A 22100-nucleotide genomic window follows, 5' to 3' on the forward strand; every position below is an offset into this window, starting at 1 on the left:
GAGCTGCAATATATGAGGCAGAACAGAACCCAGGACAGCCTTTTCCTCTGTGCACTGTAGAGTAAGAAAAAGACAAAGATGAGATTCTGTGCTTTCGCTGGTTTTATTCAGACATATTGATTTGAGGATTGTTGTCAGAGTTACAGGTCAAACTGCACTTTAGACCCCTGTCAGTCATGCTCAAGTTCAGCTCTTGAGTGGCTGGCCTCACTTCCTGCACCTCACTGTAGGTGGAGCCACCCAGTCCTGCCACTCCTAAACTGAATCTCTGAGCTGTTTCCCAACAGAGTTAACCCAACAGACCCAACTTGTTTGACACCAGTAAGTCTTTTCCTTCAGGAGCCTGTGACAGTAGGTAATTAAAATGACAAAGAGTCCTGTGGCACCTTATAGACTAACAGACGTATTAGAGCATAAGCTTTCGTGGGTGAATACACACTTCGTCAGATGCATGTAATGGAAATTTCCAGAGGCAGGTATAAATATGCAGGCAAGAATCAGTCTAGAGATAACGAGGTTAGTTCAATCAGGGAGGATGAGGCCCTCTTCTAGCAGTTGAGGTGTGAACACCAAGATAGGAGAAACTGTTTTTGTAGTTGGCTAGCCATTCACAGTCTTTGGGTAGGTCTACACTTACCCGGTAGTTCGGCGGCGAGCGATCGAACTTCTGGGTTCGACTTATCGCGTCTTGTCTGGACGCGATAAGTCGAACCCGGAAGTGCTCGCTGTTGACTGCGGTACTCCAGCTAGACGAGAGGAGTACCGCGGAGTCGGCAGGGGAGCCTGCCTGCCGCGTGTGGACCGAGGTAAGTTCAAACTAAGGTACTTCAAACTTCAGCTATGTTATTTACGTAGCTAATGTTGTGTACCTTAGTTCGATTTAGGGGGTTAGTGTAGACCTGGCCTTTGTTTAATCCTGAGCTGATGGTGATTAAAGTTACTCTAAAACAGCTTCTCCATACAAAAGAACCATTGATTTGCCAAAAGGAGAATCTAGGAAAAATGTGTTAAAACAATAAGGAGTCCTAAACACATATTTCTTTTTCTAAGTTTAACCCCTCTGTGCGTAGCTCAGCTAGGTCCAGTTTATTCTCTGGTTTGGGAGAGCCAGCCTGCTTATGGCAGTTCCTGTGTGTCTCTGTCTGCCAGAGTCTCATCACTAGCCACTGTTGCTGCCAGCCCACTCCTTCCCTCCCACTTTCTTCCCTAAGATTGCATCTTTAAGGTTTTAGCATACCCTTTGATCCCACATTTGGGTCTGGGAAGAATACCAGTCTAGCTGGAGTCAGGTAGGGAGTATTTCCCTGTTGGGATTCCCTTCAAGACCTCTTTCCACTTGGCTTGATCTATTTACTTATCTTACTTAGCACAAACACTCTGATTTCAGCCAAATGATACATTTACCTCCCCAATCCTATCTTCTAAAGAATAAGGTCTCTCCCCACCCCCATGTGTTTAATTATGCATGTCAGGACAGGCCTACCTATATCCCCCAGTTAATAGTTTTCCCCTTTGTTTCCTCAAGGACTCTTGCTACCTTTGCTATTGTTTCATTTCCTCTTAGCTTCCTCCAACAGCCTCTTTTGATTTAATTCTATGCATTCAGGCAGGAGAATATCACACAGGTGCATATGATGCATATGAGATGCATATGATATTTATAAAAATTAATGAACTTAGCTCTCTCATTCTCCACAATTATCCTTTAATTTTTATAGTTATCTTGGTTCAAGGTAAACTATACCAATGATCCCTCACTCTGTCTCTCCTTGGACAACCCCATTTTTAGACTGGATCTCCATAGTACAGCACCTCTCTTCATCAACACTCTCCTCACCAGGGCCTGCTGGGTTTTGGCCTCTGTGATAGATCTCCCTCTGAGTGTTGTGACCACTATGAAAATGCAGTGACAAAGAACTGGATGTTCAGAACAAAGTATTACTTAGTTGTCTGAAGGAATACAACAGAGAGGAAAATACAACCAACAAAATGCCTGTATACACATTATCTGACCTAAACCTTAGCTTTTCCTTGGAAGTTTAGGCACGTCCCAGTAGTTCCAGGCACCCACAGTATTGGAGCTGGATGAGATTGCATCCCTTGCAGCTTATGTCTCTATCTCAATCTGACCCTCACTCAGTGTCTATCCTTTGAGTTCACAGGAACTATCATTTGAGTTCACATTTCAAAGTTCCTTTGTTGGTCAGTAGAACCTCTGAACCTGCTCAATCCAGTTTATGCATCTCCTCAGAGAGATCAGAAATAGACTTTCAGCAGTGGATTCATTTTATTGTCCATTAAATATTGGCAATTCAATTAGTCTGTCTTCCTGGAAAGGAGTAAATCTCCTGGGCTAAGGCCATGTATACACTAAAAACTCATTTGGGGGGTGGGTGGAACAGCTGTCTGCTGAGTTCAAACAGCCAGACAGTAAGGCTATTAGAAGAACTCAACACGGAGCTATGTGGCTGAGAGAGGCCTTGAAATAACCCTTTAACTGTCAGACACTGGTATGGTGGACTGTGCTGTATCTGGTCCTGAAGTTTTGGGGGCTATTAGGAATTGTGTGGTGCTTGGTGTACATTTATGAATGTAAATTCATAACAGACAGAATTAACTGTCTGTTAATACGCCTATTAATTTTGCAGTTCTTGTACATTTGTAATTATTATGTCATCTATATTACTGATCCTATGAGTTCTGTCACCCTGTACAATAAGAAGTAGTGAATGCTTTCAGTTGCACTAAGCATTCTGCAGCATATGTTGTGAAGCAATAAAGATGAATTATTTAACAAAAATAGATTTTTATGGCATACCAAAGTCAGTGTAAAAAACAATGTGCAATTAATTAAAAAAACACATACCATGAAAACTTCTGAAATAAATTAATGGAATAGAACTTAACAATGTCCATTTCAGTTCCTTTTGGCTACGCATAGAGCAACCCTGGTTTTGTCAGGTCAGTGTATGTGAAGCTAGATCATCCTTATTGTCCACCAGGGCGGAGTGGTAGGGTTATGGATGCAGCTCCTGAAGTCACATGGAATGTTGGGGGGTGTAGAGAAGTGCTAAAATTGACTGCAAAGGGAGACAAGCCTGTGACTGTTGAACATGTAGGTCAACTAGAATCTTCAGTATCTGTGTTTGCTGCTGGAGAAGGCAAATTATGTCCTCGTGCATCTCTCTCTCCTTTTCCTGCTGGGCCTCCTGGGCCTCCTATCTGGTCTTTCCTTCTCCATACCGTCTGAAATATTCACCTTTCTGGCTCTCGGTTCACAGTCCAATGAAGCACTGGCTTTCAGAATCTCACTGAACATATCCTCACATCTGCTCATCTTTCTCCTCCTTATCATGGTCAGGTGTTCCGCGGATGTGGAGGGGATGGCCCGTCAAGGCTGCAACAGCCTCAGATAAAACACACAGAGGTATCATTGTCTATATAATCACCATTGAAAGTGAAAGTTAAGTTTCAGAACTCCCTTCCCTTGCTCCCAGAAAGTTTGAAACAAGACATGCTTATTGACATTTCAGTCTTGGAGAGTGCCTGTGCATAGCACCACTCTCCAGTCCCAGTCATGGTGAGTATAGTCCAGCAGGGGTGAGGGGAATGAGGAGAGAATTTTTTGGTTGCATGAAATAACAAAATTTTGTCCCCTAAAGTTCATGGGTATGAGTGCAGGGCAATGTCACTGAGCACTGGAACTATTTTTCACAGGCTCTGGTGATTTTAGCTGGCATCTCATTTCTGAGGGTAACAAAGGAATAGAGAGGACAGCTGCTGATGATGTCTCAAAGCTGCCTGGGCCCATCTGCAGCTAGCCTGTTTACTGCAATGGTGCCTGCTGAAGTCATCATGGACTGGTGTGGGAAAGTATACTACCATGGAAGAAGGCTGCAATCCCTAGAAATCTTCAGGAGAAGACTGCAGAGTACCTCCATGAAAGTTTCATTGAGATCTCTCAGGAGGATTCAAGTGACATCCCTGTGCACATAAACAGACAGCTCCTCTTGGCCTCCTTGGTTAACTCTACAGGGGATGAAAAGCAGATGATAGCTCTACCTCTGTTTGTTGTACAACTACCTCTTCTAGTACAAGTACGCTAACAAAAAGTCAGTAGCTGTGTCCTGTTGAGTTGGGTTGGACGCCATCTGTACATTTAAACATTGTAATAGGGAATGCATTCACATGCTTACCCGTGTTCCTTCCTGTGCATCAGGCTTGCCCGTGCTCAGCTGCCAGGACTGACTAGACTATGGTGGAGCCTTAAACACATGCTGGCTCATAGGATAACTGGACCCTCCTTCGCCTCCTGTTCCTGCTCCTCCTCCACCTCACTGTTCACTGCAGGGCTCCTCAGAGGAATCATGATGATCTGCGGGGCACTGGTGGGGCCTCTGCCAAGCATCACATGCAGATCATTATAAAAGTGACAGGTCTGCGGTTTCGCTTCAGATTGACTGTTGGCTTCCCCGGCCTTGTGGTATACCTGTAGTAGCTCCTTTGTTTTCTCACAGCACTGCTGCTGATTCCTGTTGTACCCCTTCACCTGCAGCCCCTGTGCAATCTGCTTGTTAATGTCTCTATTTCTACAGCTTGTCCATAGCCGTGCCTGTGCAGCCTCCTCTCCCCACAGGCCCAAGCGATCCAAAACCTCTTGTCTATTTCAGGCAGGAGTGCATTTAGAGTGGGGAGTTGGCATGGTTGGTTGGGCAGTTGCACACAAGGGAGAACTGCAAGGTGTGCTCGCAAAGCTGGGCAACGAGAAAAGGCATTTCAAAACTATGCAAGGTTTTTAAAAGGGATGGGGTGGCTTGTGGTCTCCCTGACTCCTGGGCAGTGGAGTTCACAATTGTGGCCAAAATGGTCAGTGTCGGGCATTGTGGGACAGCTGCTGGAGGACTGTTAGCGTCTATAGGTTGCACAGTATCCACACTTGCATTGCATCAAACACTGTACTTCAATCATGGCTCAATGTCATTTGGGGAGGTGGTGTTACTGTGTTGCCATAATGGGGCACTTATGTCCATGGGAGATAAATTTAAGTATAGACACATGCACAAACATGTCGACATAAGGCTACTTATTCAGCCTACCTTTGTAGTGTAGACAAGGCCTAAGTTAACTCGTATTAACCGTGTAGCAGACATGTTATATTAATCATATGGACAGAGATAAATATATTTATAAAAAATAATACAGCTATCTCCCCCATTCTATAAACAAATGTGCTTTGCTGTATAGTACATTAGTATTACAGAGTATGAGAGGTTAACACGGGCAATTGTCTCTTTATCTTTGGCTGCCAAGGAAATCAAGCTAATTGTCTCAAGCTAAAATGTCAATAAAATGGAGCTGCTGAAAAAAAACAAAAAGTCTTAGCTATCTGAGCAAAGTTGTTAATTACAAGAGAATTCGAAATACGGTAGTTACAGCAAATGAAAAAATCAAACATTATAAGGGCAATGAAATGTACAGAGAAAAAACGTGATCCCTCTGCATCTAGGACAAAAACTATGCTGGGAAATATTCCCTTCAAATTCCATTACTCTTTCATTCTAGTACTTTGTATCTAAAAATAGATGAGATGTAAACCAAGGTTCTAATAAACTGTGTCCATTTGAAATCCTGTATCAGTGTTAATCATGGTAGGATCAACCCTGGTGTCTTAGTCAAATTCCAAGTATATTCTGCTTATCTACAATTCTCTTTGCAGTTTCAGCTGGATATAGGGTTCTTGGTTCAGTTTTGAGTAGCTGTGTCATACTGCTGTGCTTCCATAGTTGGAGAAGTGATCTTTATATATAAAGTACTGTATGAACAGCATTGGGATGCTTAAAGTCAAAAATTCTGTAAATGTATGATCATTGTCTTTATCAATGAATTTAATATGAAAATCTATGTTCATTTTCAGAAAGCTCTACTTGGCAATCTTGGGCCTGATCCTGCAGCCCTTACTCATGTGAGTAATCCTCATTCACATGAGTATTTCCATTGACCTCAATAGGACTGCTTGGGTGAGTAAGGACTAATTGTGTGAATAAGGGTTGCAGAATCGAGTCCCTAAAGAGCTGGGAATTTAACACATTTTTTCTTAGTTTATGAAAACTATAGAGAAATGTTCTGTCATACAGAGAAACAGCTCCTGCCAATAAATGTACGTTCTTCAATTGTGAAGTGCTCTAATAACTGTTTTTTTCCAGAACGCAACCTTTAGTTTCAAATATACTATTTGAAGCAATTTGGTTTAGGAGAGATCATAAAATACTATTATGGCAAACGCAAATGTCTAGTGCTTTGAATTATAGCAGAGTAAAAGATATACTTTGTAACTAAGCATGCTTAGTAAATGTCCTGTTGAAAAGGAATATTTTCTGCTCAAAACGAAAAACATCCCGATGGTTTATTTGCCAAGTAGACACTTTATAGATTACAGTATCCTGTAAATTGACCTATTTTTAAGCTATATTCATCTACCAGAAAATCATCCCTTTACTGGCTGGTAGCGATTGGAGAAAGAAGTGATATAAGTTGGCTCAAAAATTAAGGTATGAGTTGCTAAAAGTAGGAGGGAATTTATGAGAGAAGACAAGAAGCAACTCTGACTTATTCACAGAACCAGAGTTTATTGATTGTGTGTCCCATTTCTTTTTTAAGCAAGCGGTATTAATATACTTCTTCCCAAATTTTGTACGCCAATCAAACCACTCTGAAATAAACTGTAATACTTAGGAATTACATAGAAAACATCAGGTGAAAATTTCCTTCAGTTTGTGGTCACCTTTCCATAACAAATTCAGTCAGAGATACACTAATCAACTGTTGCTTTATAAATCCAAACTGAATAGTCTATTTCAGTTGTCATGCTGTGTAAAATGCAAAAAGAATAAAAAATAAAAAAATAAACAGCATAAAGAATGAAAAGTAAATTAAAATGAAAAGTCATAATTCAAGGGTTGTTAATAAACTAGGTAAGAGAATTGATCTTTTAAGATTATTATTTTTAACCTTACTGTTCCATTTAAAGTTGCAGATTTTTATGTAAATAACACTGTTATTTGCTAACCTATCTTTTTCTCACTTTACTTAAAATGATTGGATCCCTCATGATTCACCTCTATTTTGTCTTTTATTTCTCTTTCAGGAACTTGAATTTCAGGATCTGACAGCGGTTTTACACTGTATTCACTCCTTTATAGCAGCAAAGGTGGCATCACTTGATCCAGTATTTATAGACAGCCAGTGCATGGCAAGAAAATACATGTACAATAACTGAAATCCAATTCTGTGTTGTGATTATTGCAAATAAATTATTTTCTTAAAGAAATTAGTTATTTCATGCACAATATTGCAATTCTGTGTGATTTTATAAGGAGCCTATAGTTGTGCTATCAATAAAAATGCTACTAGTTTTCATATTTTGTTCGTCATTGTTAAATCTCATGAGTTAACAAACATTAATTCAAACTGAGTCAGTTTGTTTTCTTTAACATTAATCTAAAGCTAATCTAATCCCGGAATGAAAATGTTCATAGCATAATATTTCTAATGTTATTTTGATTTTTTTTTCTCAGAAGTTGCATCATGGTGTAAAAATGGGGACCAAGATTTGCCAGTTGTGTGCCTGAAGTTAGGCTCCTAACATTTGTCCTGGTCTTCAAATGTGCTGAGCACACAGAAACTTCCATAGACTTCACTATGGAAGAAAAGGGCAAGATTTTCAGAAGTATTTAAGGAAGTTAGGTGCCCAACTCCCATGGAAGCTAGTGCAATAGGCTTCTAACTTGCTTTGATACTTTTGAAAATCCCACCCCAAGCTACTTATATAGGTGCCAAAGGGGCTGATTCAAAGTGCTGAGCACTCTTACCCTGATCCAGAAAAGTACATACCCACATGCTTAAATCTCAGAATATGAGTAGTCCCAATTAAGTGACAACATAAAGTTAAGCATGTTTAAGTGCTTTGATGGGTCCGGTGAAGATTGTTAACTACTCATGTAAGGCCAGGCTTCAGCTATAGTAGTACCTTGGAAGATTTGAGCCCTAAATTTGGATTTAGGAACCTAACTTGAAGCTCTTATTTTTGAAACCTTGGCCATGGGTTTCTTTGCTGTCCATTGATAAATCCCCTCATTACTCATTCTTCCACTCATTCATCTATAACACTGTGTTCCCCACCTTTGGATGTGCTCCTATGTATTAGGATTGTATATAGGATTATGATTAGCTTCTTGAAAAACTATTTTGTTTGTGTGATGTAAGGTATGGGGTAGATGTATCTATCCATAAAGACTTTCTCATTATTTTCTAAACACTGCGGGTCAAATTCTGACCTCATAAGCTTGCATGTGAATCCAGCTGACATCAGTGAGGGATGCCTGTGCTTAACAAAGGAAGAGTATGGCTTTGCATGGGATTTGTTCTAACCTACTTCTGCATAGTGTATCCTTTCTGATGAAAAAAATTGCCTAAATGCACAAATTACCAGCTGTTTAGAATATATATATATTTTAAAAAGGCATTTTCCTCTTACGGCCTTTCCCTTCAGAAAAATCTCAAGCATTCCATGCTGCTCTAATAAAAACCACAGCTTTTCTCAAGTTGAGTTGTGAGGCAGCATCAGATACTAAACAAAACAAGAAGACAGAAAACTCTAAATACAGTAATAATTATATTATAGCTATTTTAAATTGATAGATAACATCAGGGGTAGCGTTTGCAATTACAATGTTTGTTATTTACCCCAAGACGTATTAGAAGAGTTATGTCCTCTTGTCAACCAAGCATAGAAGATAAATATTTATTTTATTTATTGTAAATAAATATTTATAATCAATATGGTCTTCTATTTTTAACAAATGCCATTTTAATTTTATATAAAATATTTTTCCAAAAACATGTTAGTGTCTTTTTGAAAACATTATTTTAACCAAAATGTTACATATAACTGTTTTAGATGTTTGAGTTTTTAACATTATACATTCACAAACTAAAAATATTTTTTATAGACTGGTCTCAATTGTTAGTAAGAATAATTTAAAAATATACATTAAGCATGTGAGTAAGAATGATGGGGTTGATTCTCTGCTCTGTTATACTGGTATCATGAAACACATAGTTAAACACTAGCAAAAAACTTGTGCAATGGAATGGAAAATCAGGCAAGTTACTATTAGACTGAAAATACATATTCAAACCTCCAAGAGTTTTTAATGTTATAACATGAGTATCATATAATAAAACACCCAGTACATGCATCTCAAAATATTGAGAATAAAAACTTAACAAAGAGTGATCTTATCTTATTAAAATACTCAGTTACTTACCCTCTTATGAAATGTCCACAAATATGTCCCACAATTCGTAATGAACCATGTTAAAATAAAATTATAAAGAATCTTGCAAGAAGAATGAAGCAAGGTAGCATCAAACTAACAACTATTAAAAGGTAAAGGAACAGAGCAAGCAAGTCATTTATTAAATTGCATTCTCTTCCAGACTCTATTCTGGCTTAAGTGCTAAAGCACAGCAATGAGATTAGCTTTATGGTGGTTTTTTAACACAGATTGGGCCAGTGGAACTCCCAAAGCTTAATGATTTGCAAATTCAAGTAAGCTAAAGCCAACAAATCATCATAAAATCATAGGACTGGAAGGGACATTGAGAGTCTTCTAGTCCAGTCTCCTGCTCTCAATGCAGGACTCAGTATGAGCTAGAACATCTCTGACAGGTGACTGTCTAACCTACTGTTAAACACCTCCCTAGGCAATTTATTCCAGTGTTTAACCACCCTGAGATTTGGGAAGTTTTTCCTAATGTTCAACCTAAAGCACTCTTGCTGCAATTTATTCCCATTGCTTCTTGTCCTATCCTCAGAGGTTAACAAGAACAATTTTTCTCTCTCCTTCCTTTAATGACCTTTTAGTCTTCTCTTGTCCAGACTAAACAAACCCATTTTTTTTTAATCTTTCCTCATAAATGATGTTTTCTAGGCCTTTAACCATTTTTGTTGCTCTCCTCTGGACTTTCTCCAGTTTGTCCACATCTTTCCTGAAGTGTGGTGCCCAGAACTGGATATGATACTCCAGTTGAGGCCATATCAGTGCAGGGCAGAGCAGAAGATCTACTTCTCATGTCTTGCTTACAACTCTCTTGCTAACACATCCCAGAACGATGATTGCTTTTTTTTGTTTTGTTTTGTTTTGCAAGAGTGTTACACTGGTGACTCATATGTAGCTTGTGATCTACTCTGACCCCCCAAATCCCTTTCTGCAGTACTCCTTCCCAGGAAGTCATTTTCCATTTTGTATGTGTGCAATTGGTTGTTCTGTCCAAAGTGGAGTACTCTTCATTTGTTCTTATTGAATTTCATCCTGTTTACTTCAGACCATTTCTCCAGTTTGTTCAGATCATTTTGAATTTTATTCCTATCCTCCAAAACACTTGCAACCCCTCCCAGCTTGGTATCATGCACAAAGTTAATAGACCATTATCTAAATAGTTTATGAAGATATTGAACAGAACCGGATCTAGGACTGATCCCTGAAGGACCTCAGTTGATATTCACTTCCAGGTTGACTGTGAACCACTGATAACTACTCTATGATAATAGTCTTCCAACCAGTTATTGACCTGCCTTATAGTAGTTCCATGTAGGTTGTATTTCCCTAGTTTGTTTATGAAAAGGTCATGCGAGACAATATCACAAGCCTTACTAAAATCAAAATATATCACCTCCTATCCACAAGGCTTGTTAACCTGTCAACGAAAGCTATTAGGTTGGTTTGACACAATTTGTTCTTGACAAATCCATGCTGACTGTTACTTATCACCTTGTTATCTTCTATGTGTTTGCAAACTGATTGTTTAATATTTGCTCCATTATCTTTTCCGGTACTAAATTTAGGATGATTGATCTGTAATTCTCTGGGTTATCCTTATTCCCCCTTTGCCCCTTTCCAGTCCTCTGGAATCTCTCCCATCTGCCCTGATTTTTGGAAGATAATTGCTAGTGGCTCAGATATCTCGTTAGTCAGCTCCTTGAGTATTCTAGGATGCATTTCATCAGGCCCTGGTGACTTGAAGACATATAATTTGTCTAAGTAATTTTTAACTTGTTCTTTCCCTATTTTAGCCTCCCATCCTACTCATTTTTCACTGGTGTTCACCATGTTTGATATCCAATCTCTACTAAACGTTTTGGCAAAAACTGAAACAAAAGAGTCAATTAGCTATTTCCACATTTTTTTTCATTATTTCCCCCCCTCATTCAATAATGGAATGTTATAGAATGTTTTCTTGTTATCCTTTTTAACTCTAGCTAGTTTGATCTCCTTTTGTGCCTTGGCTTTCTAAAATTATCCTTACATGCTTGTGCTGTTTGTTTATATTCATCCTTTGTAATTTGACCTAGTTTCCACTTTTTGTAGGATTCTTTTTTGAGTTTCAGATCATTGAATATCTCCTGGTTAAGCCAGGGTGGTCTCTTGCCATACTTCCTATCTTTCCTATGCAGTGGGATAGTTTGAAAAACTGCCAATACTCTTAAACTGTTTTTCACCTTAGTCTTGCTTCTCATAGGATCTTACCTACAAACTCTCTGTGTTTGTTAAAGTCTGCCTTCTTTAAATCCATTATCTTCATTGCACTTTTTCCTCCTTAGAATCATGAACTGTGATCATTTCATGATCATTATCACTGAAGATCCGTTCCACTTTCAAATTCTAAACCTGTTCCTCCCTATCTGTCAAAATCAATTCTCCTCTGGTTGCTTTCTCCTCCATGTATTGGAATGTCTCCAATACATTCCAAGAACTTTGTTGGATAATCTGTGCCCTGCTGTGTTATTTTCCCAACAGATGTCCATATAGTTGAACTCTCCCATCACCATCACATCCTGTACTTTGGATGATTTTGTTAGTTGTTTATAAAAAGCCTCATCCACCTCTTATTCCTGGTTAGGTGGTCTGTAGTAGACCTTTATCATGACAACCCCCTTGTTTTTTACCCATTTATCCTTACACAGAGACTTTCAACAAGTCTGTCTCCTATTTCCATCTCAACCTCAGTCCCATTGTGTACATCTTTGATATATAAAGCAACACCTCCTCCTTTTTTCTTTGCCTGTCCTTCCTGAGCAAACTGTACCCTTCTATACCAATATTCTAGTCATGTGTATTATCCCACCAAGTCTCAGTGATGCCAACTATGCCATACTCGTGTTTATTAACTAGCATTTCTAATTTAATCATTTAACATTTTGATTTATTATGTGTTAGAAAAAAGCCAATTTTTCAATTTCCCTCATTTTTTATTTTCTAGGAGCAACCAAATGGAGGAATTATTGGCTGATAAGATGGGAGTAAGTGAAACATGTAGTCTAATAAGCTTTGGGGACTGAGGAGAGGAATGGGGAAACATAGATTAAGAGGACTATTCAATCTCAAAAGGAAGTAGAACAACCAGCAACTGCCAGAAGCTTGGGAAGAAAAAGTTAGTGCAAGGGAGTTCAAGACAAAAGCCCCAATCCAGCAAAACACTTAGGCACACACATGGCTTTGTGCATGAGTAGTGCCACTGATTTCAATTACTACAGGTTCATACACATAAGGTGAAGTCTTGGCCCTCATTGACTTCAATTGGGCCATAATGTATGGTTTCTTCACTGTGGCTTGGTTTTCTCTGTTTCTTTTTTCTTTTTTTTTTTTTTTTTGGCTCATCATGGAGTTCAGTTGCATAACCTTGAGACTGACCAGTTCTTCCAAAACTCAAGTTCCTGAAGCTTAGTTTACCTTGATATTCAGAGGCTTCTGATATCCCAAAATGGACAGTAAATCTTTCACAATAAGCTTTTCTACCTTTGTTCAAACAGGCCTGAGGCACACAGGTCCAAAACAGAGTACCATATCTGAGCTAGATTAACTCATTCATAAGTTCAGAACTGACAGTCATACAATGTTTCTTGTTGGAATACTGCTCAACTCAACCATCTTTGTGTACCTGATCTCTGACCTGCTTACTACCATAATTATCTCTTGGTGCTCTTCTACATTTTGATTGACTCTTTGTACAGAACCTTCTGTATTTCTCTGATACTAGATACAAAACTTGATCTCCAGACTGATTCTTGCCTGCATATTTATACCTGCCTCTGGAAATTTCCATTACATGCGTCTGACGAAGTGGGTATTCACCCACGAAAGCTTATGCTCCAATACATCTGTTAGTCTTAAAGGTGCCACAGGACTCTCTCTTGCTTTTTACAGATCCAAACTAACATGGCTACCCCTCTGATACTAGATACAATCAGCTGACTATGTTTAAAATGTTGGCTACCTTTTATGTGAATACAGGGACACAGGCAAGATCTGATGTGATGTTTTCACCTAGTCAGGGCTCTATATGGATACAAAAGTCAGGATTAGTCTCTGCAGTATTGACCATGTAATACTCCACAAAGACTCAATGGCAGCTCCTCTTGGATGTGCTGGCCGCCGCTTACCACAGCTCTGATTGGTCGGGAACGGTGAACCGCAGCCACTGGGAGCTGGGGGAGGGCTGTGTCTGCGGACGGTCAATGTAAACAAAGTATCTCGCGGCCTGCCAGTGGATTACCCTGATGGGCCGCGTGCCGACGGTTGCTGAACCCTGAGTTACAGTCTAAGCCCTAATGAGAAAACTTTAGACTCCTGCTCATTATATTTATCATTTTAATATCCTCATAAACAACAAAAATATTTATTTAGGGACTAATCCAAACTCCCATTACATCTCTTTGATATTTTTTCTCTGATATATTTTAGTTGATTTTATGTTGAAAAAAATAAATATTGTGTCATAGATTCATTCATTGTCATCAATGGAGCTTCACCGGCTGAGGATCTGGCCCATTATATTTAAAAATAAAAAATATTTATCAACTTTCCCATTTCATGGAGAACTTCTCCTTCTAGTGTAACTCTACTGTCTTCAATGGAACTGTTGACTGAGTTAAAGTTGTAGGATTTGGCCTTCTTACTGAATGGAAAACTCTTTCAAAGCAAGTCATCATAAGTTTAACATAAATATTTTAAGGAAATAATGTTTTTAACTTTCTTATTGGATTGTAAAAAGACTTCTTGATTTGTAACATATATTTAATTTCAACAGACATTTGTGATTAAACATATACATGTAGGTATTAGTGTCTACTTTATAAAGAATTGCTTATGAATGACATTAACTTATAGTACAGGATGGTACAAACTCTTGGCAGCAATGTAATAGAAAGCAGAATGAGGATTTTGGTGCATTATAAGATGACATTTGAAGGAATATTTTAATCTTTTTCAACTAAAAAAATGAAATCCTTTCATTACATGTAAAATTATTAAGTACTATGGACTTCAGCCAAAGTCCATTGATGTCATTGGAAAGATTCTCACTTCAACTGGCATTGGATTAGGTTCCAAATTACTATTTTAGATAAAAACTAAACATTGGCCAAAAATACAGAATTTAAACAATCCAAACTGAAAAATATTTTTTCAACTTTTATGCAAAATTCAGGTACACTAAGAATAAACCTCAGATTATTCTCTCAAAAGTCTGCAGATTTACAACTGCTGATGCAGAAATATATATTAGTTACAGCAAGTCAGAAAACAGGATTGTTCTCCAAGAAAAAAATTGACTTTTCAGTGAGAAATGGGAGATGAATTCCAGCTAAAGGAGAATGGGGGGAAGAGGCACCCAAAACAATAACTCCCATGAAGCACAGCAGTGGCATATCCAAATTGAAGTATTTGTTGTCAGCTGAAATATTTTAATTTTTGCCCTAAACCAGAAAACATTTCAGTTTTGGGGCATTTGGTTTGGGGCATTAGTAGTAGCAATGTTGGACTCTAGAATCAGGATTGAAGGGTGAGGATCTGTTGTGGCTGACTGAAACCATACACAAAAACCCCAGAGTACAATATATAGCAAGGACATCTCTTCGGCTTTGATCACAAAGAATAAGACATGGCAGCGATGGTATTAGAGTTGTAGGCCTTAGATAAGATTTGTATTTCCAAGAGCTGTTCTACATCAGTGCTGACAAATTTAAAAGCTTTTTTTTTTTTCTAGATTGAGTTCTCCATTTTACCTGGAACAATCTGTTTCCATATGAGAATCTCCATTTCCCTTTTACTGTAACTGTTTGGGAAAAAATTCTGTATAGTGAGAGGTGAGTGATAATCCTAAATATCAGTAATGCACTTAAACTGGAGCACTATATCTGAAATACCTCTCCCCATCCTCAAAATTTGCGGCTCACGATTATCTACATAGCAGGCTGAACCAGACCTCAGCAACATGCCAAGTGTTTAGAGCAGTTCAAACTGAGATCCTCTTCTCAGTCCAAACACAAGTCCATCTCTAGTGTATAGACAGTAATGGTCTATAGGGACCCAAATGAGGAGGTTAGTCTTTTGCATATAGCTTAGAGATAAATAAGACCAGTCAGATTATGACCAGCTCTGCCTCTTCTGGGAAACTGTAAGAACCATTCTGCCTCCTCAGCAGACCTCCAATCTGAGGAGAAAAATGTCCTTTAGTTTCTGGAAATCCTTGTTCCCATAGGAGTCACACTTCCCTACATAATAGCATTGTTAGGAATAGATGTAATACAGACTCCTCTGAGGCATCGCGGAAATCATCCTTTCGTCCCTCAGATTTATATTGTGAGCTAGTCAAGGGCATCTTCCCATACCTTTCAAGACACTAAAAAGATAGACTTTCATCTGCAGAGGCAGGAGTCTGGAAGAGGATAATCTTGCAGGCTATAATCCTTCTGTGTGCCTCCTTGGTTGGCTATGTTTTGAATTAAATTTCATAGTTATTTCACTATTGTTTATATTGTATCTTAAGACTGTCAAACATGCAAAGGTAGGGAAAAAAGAATTTTATCTTAATCTTATTTTTTCTGTTTTGTGTGTCAGACAATCCACCCAATCCCATTCAATGTGGCACAAATTGGGATCATGTTCATCATTGAGATGTTTTTATCCTTAAATGTTTGGTAGAATGTACTATAACATGTTTTCTTTAATGTAATGTAAAGAGTCATTTTCCTAGTTATAACCAGCTATGGATAGCATTTAATGTACAAGCTTCCAAGATACACTTCTAGTACTTTTACAGCTTTGGGAGTGTTCCATTCTGATAGTTTCTTAGAAAGGAGTTAGCTGGTCATTGGCTGAATAGTCATAAATATCCAGACAGGGAACTACACATTGTAGAACTGTCAGACAGGGGAATGGAAATTAACAAGGAAATTAACAGGAAAATGCACACTTCTTTCTAAATGTGAACGATACTCCAGGTATCCTACAGACATATAATGACAAATTTACACTTATTCTTGATAGTATGTCAAACTAATACTGTTACGATAAAATGTCACCTACGAGCCATCACGGAGGAGCACTGAGAATGAAATGCACTGATAATGTAGTGATTAAGAGAATGAGTGATTCATAGTTTTATTTTCTCATTGTCAGATAAGAAAGTCAGGGACAGAAAAAACGCACTGGCCTACCGTTCAAGCCAGTAGCTACTATAAAGTGTCTAGTAGAAAAGATTTCTACAGTGAGAGCTAGAATGAGAGTAGAGTATACTGGTTATATTACTGAGGGGACACTTTGACTGTTGGAATATAGTGCTTCTCTAAATGTTAAAGAGACCTTTTACTGTGTATTTAAGCATTTTGTTCAATTCACATTCAGAATTCAGGTAACTTGCTGCTATTTAATATACCCTACAACATCCATAAGCAGAGTGCATAATTGGTTCACTGTTTTCATTGTTGCACAAAAGCTGGGCAAATACTCCCCACATGAATTAAAAAAAAATTAATTCACTTTAGCGAAAGAAAGATTTACAATTTTTTTTAAATGCAACTTTTATTGAATTATTTATGTATGTTTTAAAAACTGGTTGAAACATGGGGAAATTGTTCCTGAAGTTTTTCACAAAAAAACCCTCCCCATTTTTGCAGAAAAAAATCAAAATTTGACATATATCTATTTGTCCTATGTCTTTTTGAAAAATGTGGTGAATTTTTCAGGAAATTCTTCACAAAAATTTGTCTCTATTTTTCTTCAAAAATCTATTAATTTTTTCAGTGAGATTTATTTACTTTTCTTCAAATAAAGGCAAAGATTGTCTAGCTTCAATGATTCCCAGACTTGACTCTGGGCAGTTAAACAATAATAATAATATTGTTACATTAAGATACAGTAATGCAGATTTTATTGATTCTCTATTATATGACTAAGACAAATAGTCAGAGAAAAGCTCTGGAACTGCACTTTTTTTGCTATTTATCTGCTGTAGTTCCACTAAGAATAAAGTGATTACCATTTAAAAACACAGCATTTATCAGCAAATACCACATCTTGGTATCTGAGATATCATAGTAATTTCCTATAATTATAACCTAAATTGGGTAATATTTTCCTATAATTATAATAGGGAATAGGAATAGGAAATATCTGGGGAATATCAAACCTGGGTGGAGGCAATTATTGGTAAATGCTAAACTCGGTAGTGCTGTAACAGATGAAAAATTAAAGACAAAGAACTGCAATTCCAGGGCTTATCTTTCACCAGTCCCTTTATTTAGAAAGATGACTTTTCACATTAAGTAGGAGAACATTTTTCAGAGGAGTAATGGGACTGATTCCAATCTTACAGGGTGAAAACATCTCTAATTTGCCAACTTGCCAAAATAAGGACTGAAATCAGCAGTGATGTGCAAAAGTTGTTTTCTAGCCAATCAGTCTCCATATTAGGATTCTGACTAGCTGGGATACTGCAACTCTGTTAGCCCTAGTGCATCACCAAAAAGGGGATTTGGTCTAACCATAAAAAGAAGCCCCTATTTTGACACCTGTTGGCATTATTGCCAAGACCGGTAGAAAAGATATTGTATCCCTGATGTGGAATAAAAGACATAAAGCAGTTTACAAGTGGTGGGAAGATGAATAATCTTGATAGTTTGAAGTTTGAATTATCCTGAACACTTTACCTGAAACATTATTTATCTGTTTATTAATTACATGAAAATTCCCTTTGAATGATATGAACAATTAATTTCCAGTCTTCCAGACAATATTCATCACTGCATTCAAATATTTAAATTTGGGATGGATATGTGTGCACATTGCATATTTATAAAGTCTTAAAGAAAACCATAGAAAAACACGTACATCAGATGGATTAGGGACAATCCATGTAGAATTTTAGTGCCATTAAATTGTTTCATTGTTTGGGATGGATATATTCCTACATCTCTTGTACAGTTTAAATAGAATCTGCACACAACACAAATATTGTTCACACCAGTATGCTGAAATATCAGAGGTTAGAAGCATCTACCATTATTGAAAAATCAGACTTTTATATGTAATTAATTGGCCATTGTTTTTTGACATATAAGATGTGGGAAATCATAAAAATGTGTGCAGATTTAACTGTTTTGAACAGCACATATAAGCAAAACCCACAGAATGGAAACTGCTTGCCCAATTTATGAGAAGAGACATACAATTTAGTGAAATTAAGGTATGCCATATGTGACTTTAACGTCTGTTGGATTAGATATGCCAGATGCAAGCTATCAAGAGCATGGCATAGCACGAGAGAAAGATTTGGCAGGCCCCCTGATACTTGTATTCACTGATTGTCACCAACTTGTAAAATCTGGTCAACCAATATAAAAGACATCTGCTTACTAAGGGAAAGTTAACATCCTATTTACCTGCATCCTATTTACCTATTTCTGTTACCAATTATTAGGATAATTTGGACTAATCTCCTAGCCCAGTACTAAAGGAATTGACTACAAAGGCCCTTTCTACACTAGGGACATTTTCCCAAAATTTTCCTACCATTGCTAACATTGATTCATCTCCATCAGTGTAAGACATTTTTGGAGCCCTGGTGTAGATAACTCACCAGCTGCACCCATGCTTTTAAGCACTATCACTAAGATTTTCAAAGTTAGCCATCTGAGGCCAAATTATAAAATCCATTTCCATTCAATATGTGCTACTTACAATCTGGTTGCAGTTGGGCAGTTCAGGATTCCCCTGAGAGAGTGAAATTTTCAACTGGCAAAAAGCCAGAGGAGCTGGCTCCTAAGACAACACCATCCCAATATAAAGGGCATGTGGGGGAGGCATGAGATGAGGGAAGAATGAAGATCCCTTTGGGACCCTAGCAAGCTTTCAGAAATTAGTGCAGCCGATCAGGTGTTGTAATTTCCAGCAAGGCTGGAGCAAACCTATCTTGAGACTCAGAGATCCATAACTAGTTCCCCCCTCTTCAATGAGCAGATCTTGGTACAGGAAAAAATCTGGCCCCTAGAGTTAGGCACCTAAATCCATACTTAGATTCTGAAATAAGTGACCCAATTTTCAATACTTCTGAGCACCTAGCAACTCCCAATGGGAGCCCAACTTCAGCTGGCTCATGTAAATTAGCTCTGTTCTGAACAAATTTAGATGGTGAAGCTGAATCAAGGCCAAGAGCACAAGACAAAAATTGGAAAATATCCCCAGTATAAACAGGACAAAGTCAGTTATACCATGGGTTGTGTCACTTTGTTTCCCACTAACAACATCCTACCCATAGTTTATAATGGAAAATGTACCAAAAAAAAAAAATAACATGCTTTAAAAGTTACTTGCTATCCTTTCAAAACTAGTTTAATCGTTTTCTCAAGGCATTTATAATTTCTAATTGCATCGAGCTGATTTCACACTGGTTACAATGTTTTAATATAGAGTAGGAAAGTCACAGTCTTTATTAAGTTGGTAGAATAGGAGCATTTTCAAGTGTGAGGAGACCATTCATTTCACCTAGGTCCATTCACCTGCATAGCTTTTAAATGTTCTTTTCTCGAAATGCATATCTGATTTCTTTTTGAACACATTAACAGTTGTCATCTCTGTTGCTATCTTTGGTGGTGCATCTTGCACATTAATTAAATGAATTATAAAGAAATATCCACAAAGCTTCATTAATGAGTCACCACTTCTTAGCTGTATTTCCCACCTTGCTTGTGTTTTTCAGTAAGGGATACTATTTTAGCTGGTTTAACCACAAAAATGTAAAACTGACTTTAAACCTTGAATGCAAATTCAAAAATTAGGGTTAAAACCTATGGAAAAAAGATTTTAGAAAAAAAAATCCTATAATTTTACTTTGGTTGTCATTTCATAACTCAATGAAAACTGAAGTTTAATCTCCCTAACCAGTGACTAACTGTGCCCAGCAGACTCCTGGGTCCCCCATTTTGTGGCACAAAACAAACTGCTTCAGCAAATATCATTCTGCTGAAATTCTGTGCAGAAACAGGTAAGCTTCTTGAAGTTTACAGTAGTCTTAAAGGGCAAATTCAGTTGCCTGGCTGCGTGAATGAACATAATGGAAGGCTGAGCTGAACAGGAGGCAGAGGTGATTAACAAATCAATTGAAGTGAAAAAGCTAAAATGATTCACTCAATGGTGTTGCCTACTAATGTAATTAAAGGAAATAAGATGCTGGGTAGCTGAGGTACGGGCAGAGAATCTCAGATGAGAAAGGAAGAGAGAAAACAGTCGCATCTCGAAACACTGAAAAAAGGCAAGATTTTAAACCATTTTTTGGGGGAAAGGAGGGTGATTCGTTGTGGGGGGAATAGGGGTGAGTCTCTGGATCTGAGTTTTCTTAGGCCCAATATCCAATGGAGCACATACCCATTTGTTGATAAAATTTCAGGAGAAACACTTTACTGTCTTCTTATCGCTTCCTTTCCTAATTGTTCCCAACATTCTGTTTTTTGACTGCCACTGCACATTGGGCAGATGTTTTCAGAGAACTATCCACAATAACTCTAAGATCTCTTTTTTGAGCAATAACAGCTAATTTTAATCCCATCATTTTGTATGTATAATGGGAGTTATGTTTTCCAATGTGCATTATCAACAATGAATTTCATCTGCCATTTTGTTGCCCGGTCACCCAGTTTCATGAGATCCCTTTGCAACTCTTCACAGTCTGCTTTGAACCTCACTATATTGAGGAGTTTTGTATTATCTGCTAATTTTGCCACCTCAGTGTTTACGTCTTTTTCCAGATCATTTATGAATATGTTGAATAGCACTGGTCCCAGTACAGATCCCTGGGGGGACACCACTATTTACCTCAATCTATTTTGACCATTTATTCCTTCCCTTTGTTTCCTGACTTTTAACCAGTTACTGACCATGAGAGGACATTCTCCTCTTCCCCTCCTCCCCTCATCCTAGGAATGCTTACTTTGCTTAAAAGCCTTTGATGTGGGACCTTGTCAAAGGCTTTCTATAAGGCCAAGTACACTATATCCACTGGATCACCCTTGTCCACATTTTGTTCACTCCTTCAAAAAACTCTAAAATAGGCATGATTCCCTTTACAAAAGCAAAATTATGTCCATCTATGTGTTTGATAATTCTGTCATTTACTATACTTTCAATCAATTTGTGTGGGACTGAAGCTAGGCTTACCAGCCTGAAATTGCCAGAATCATAGAATATCAGGGTTGGAAGGGACCTCAGGAGGTCATCTAGTCTAACCCTCTGCTCAAAGCAGGACCAATCCCCAGACAGATTTTTACCCCAGTTCCCTAAATGGCCCTCTCACAGATTGAACTCACAATGCTGGGTTTAACAGGCCAATGCTCAAACCACTGAGCTATCTCTGCCCCCAGGAATGTCTCTGGAGACGTTTTTAAAATATTGGTGTCGCAATAGCTATCCTCCAGTCATCTGGTACAGAAGCTGTTTTAAATGATAGGTTACATACCACAGTTAGTAGTAATGCAATTTTATAGTTGAGTTCCTTCAGAGTTCTTGGGTGACTACCATTTGGTCCTGGTGACTTATTATTGTTTAATTTATCAATTTGCTCCAAAATTTCCTTTACTGACACCTCAAACTGGGACAGTTACTCAGATTTGTCATCTAAAAAGAATGGGTCTGGAGTGGGAACCTCCCTCACATCCTCTGCAGTAAAGATTGATGCAACAAATTACTTTAACTTCTCCACAATGGCCT

General features: G+C 38.1%; 1 protein-coding gene across 5 annotated transcripts in view; it reads left to right on the forward strand.

The window, feature by feature from the left end:
* The window catches only part of SNTG2 (syntrophin gamma 2), a 461693-nt gene extending 454275 nt beyond the window's left edge, over window positions 1-7418 (forward strand). For 2 of the 5 annotated variants that reach the window (XM_054024597.1, XM_054024600.1), the window contains 2 exons: window positions 5915-5962; window positions 7145-7418. In XM_054024597.1, the coding sequence (XP_053880572.1) occupies window positions 5915-5962; window positions 7145-7276 (180 nt within the window). In that variant the 3' untranslated portion in view covers window positions 7277-7418. Of the gene's footprint in view, window positions 1-5914; window positions 6018-7144 lie in introns of all 5 variants that reach the window. The other 3 variants (XM_054024598.1, XM_054024601.1, XM_054024599.1) reach the window with 2 other exon arrangements.
* The last annotated feature ends 14682 nt before the right edge of the window (window positions 7419-22100 follow it).

The sequence above is a fragment of the Malaclemys terrapin genome, chromosome 3, assembly GCF_027887155.1.
Source record: "Malaclemys terrapin pileata isolate rMalTer1 chromosome 3, rMalTer1.hap1, whole genome shotgun sequence".
NCBI classification, from domain to species: Eukaryota; Metazoa; Chordata; order Testudines; family Emydidae; genus Malaclemys; species Malaclemys terrapin.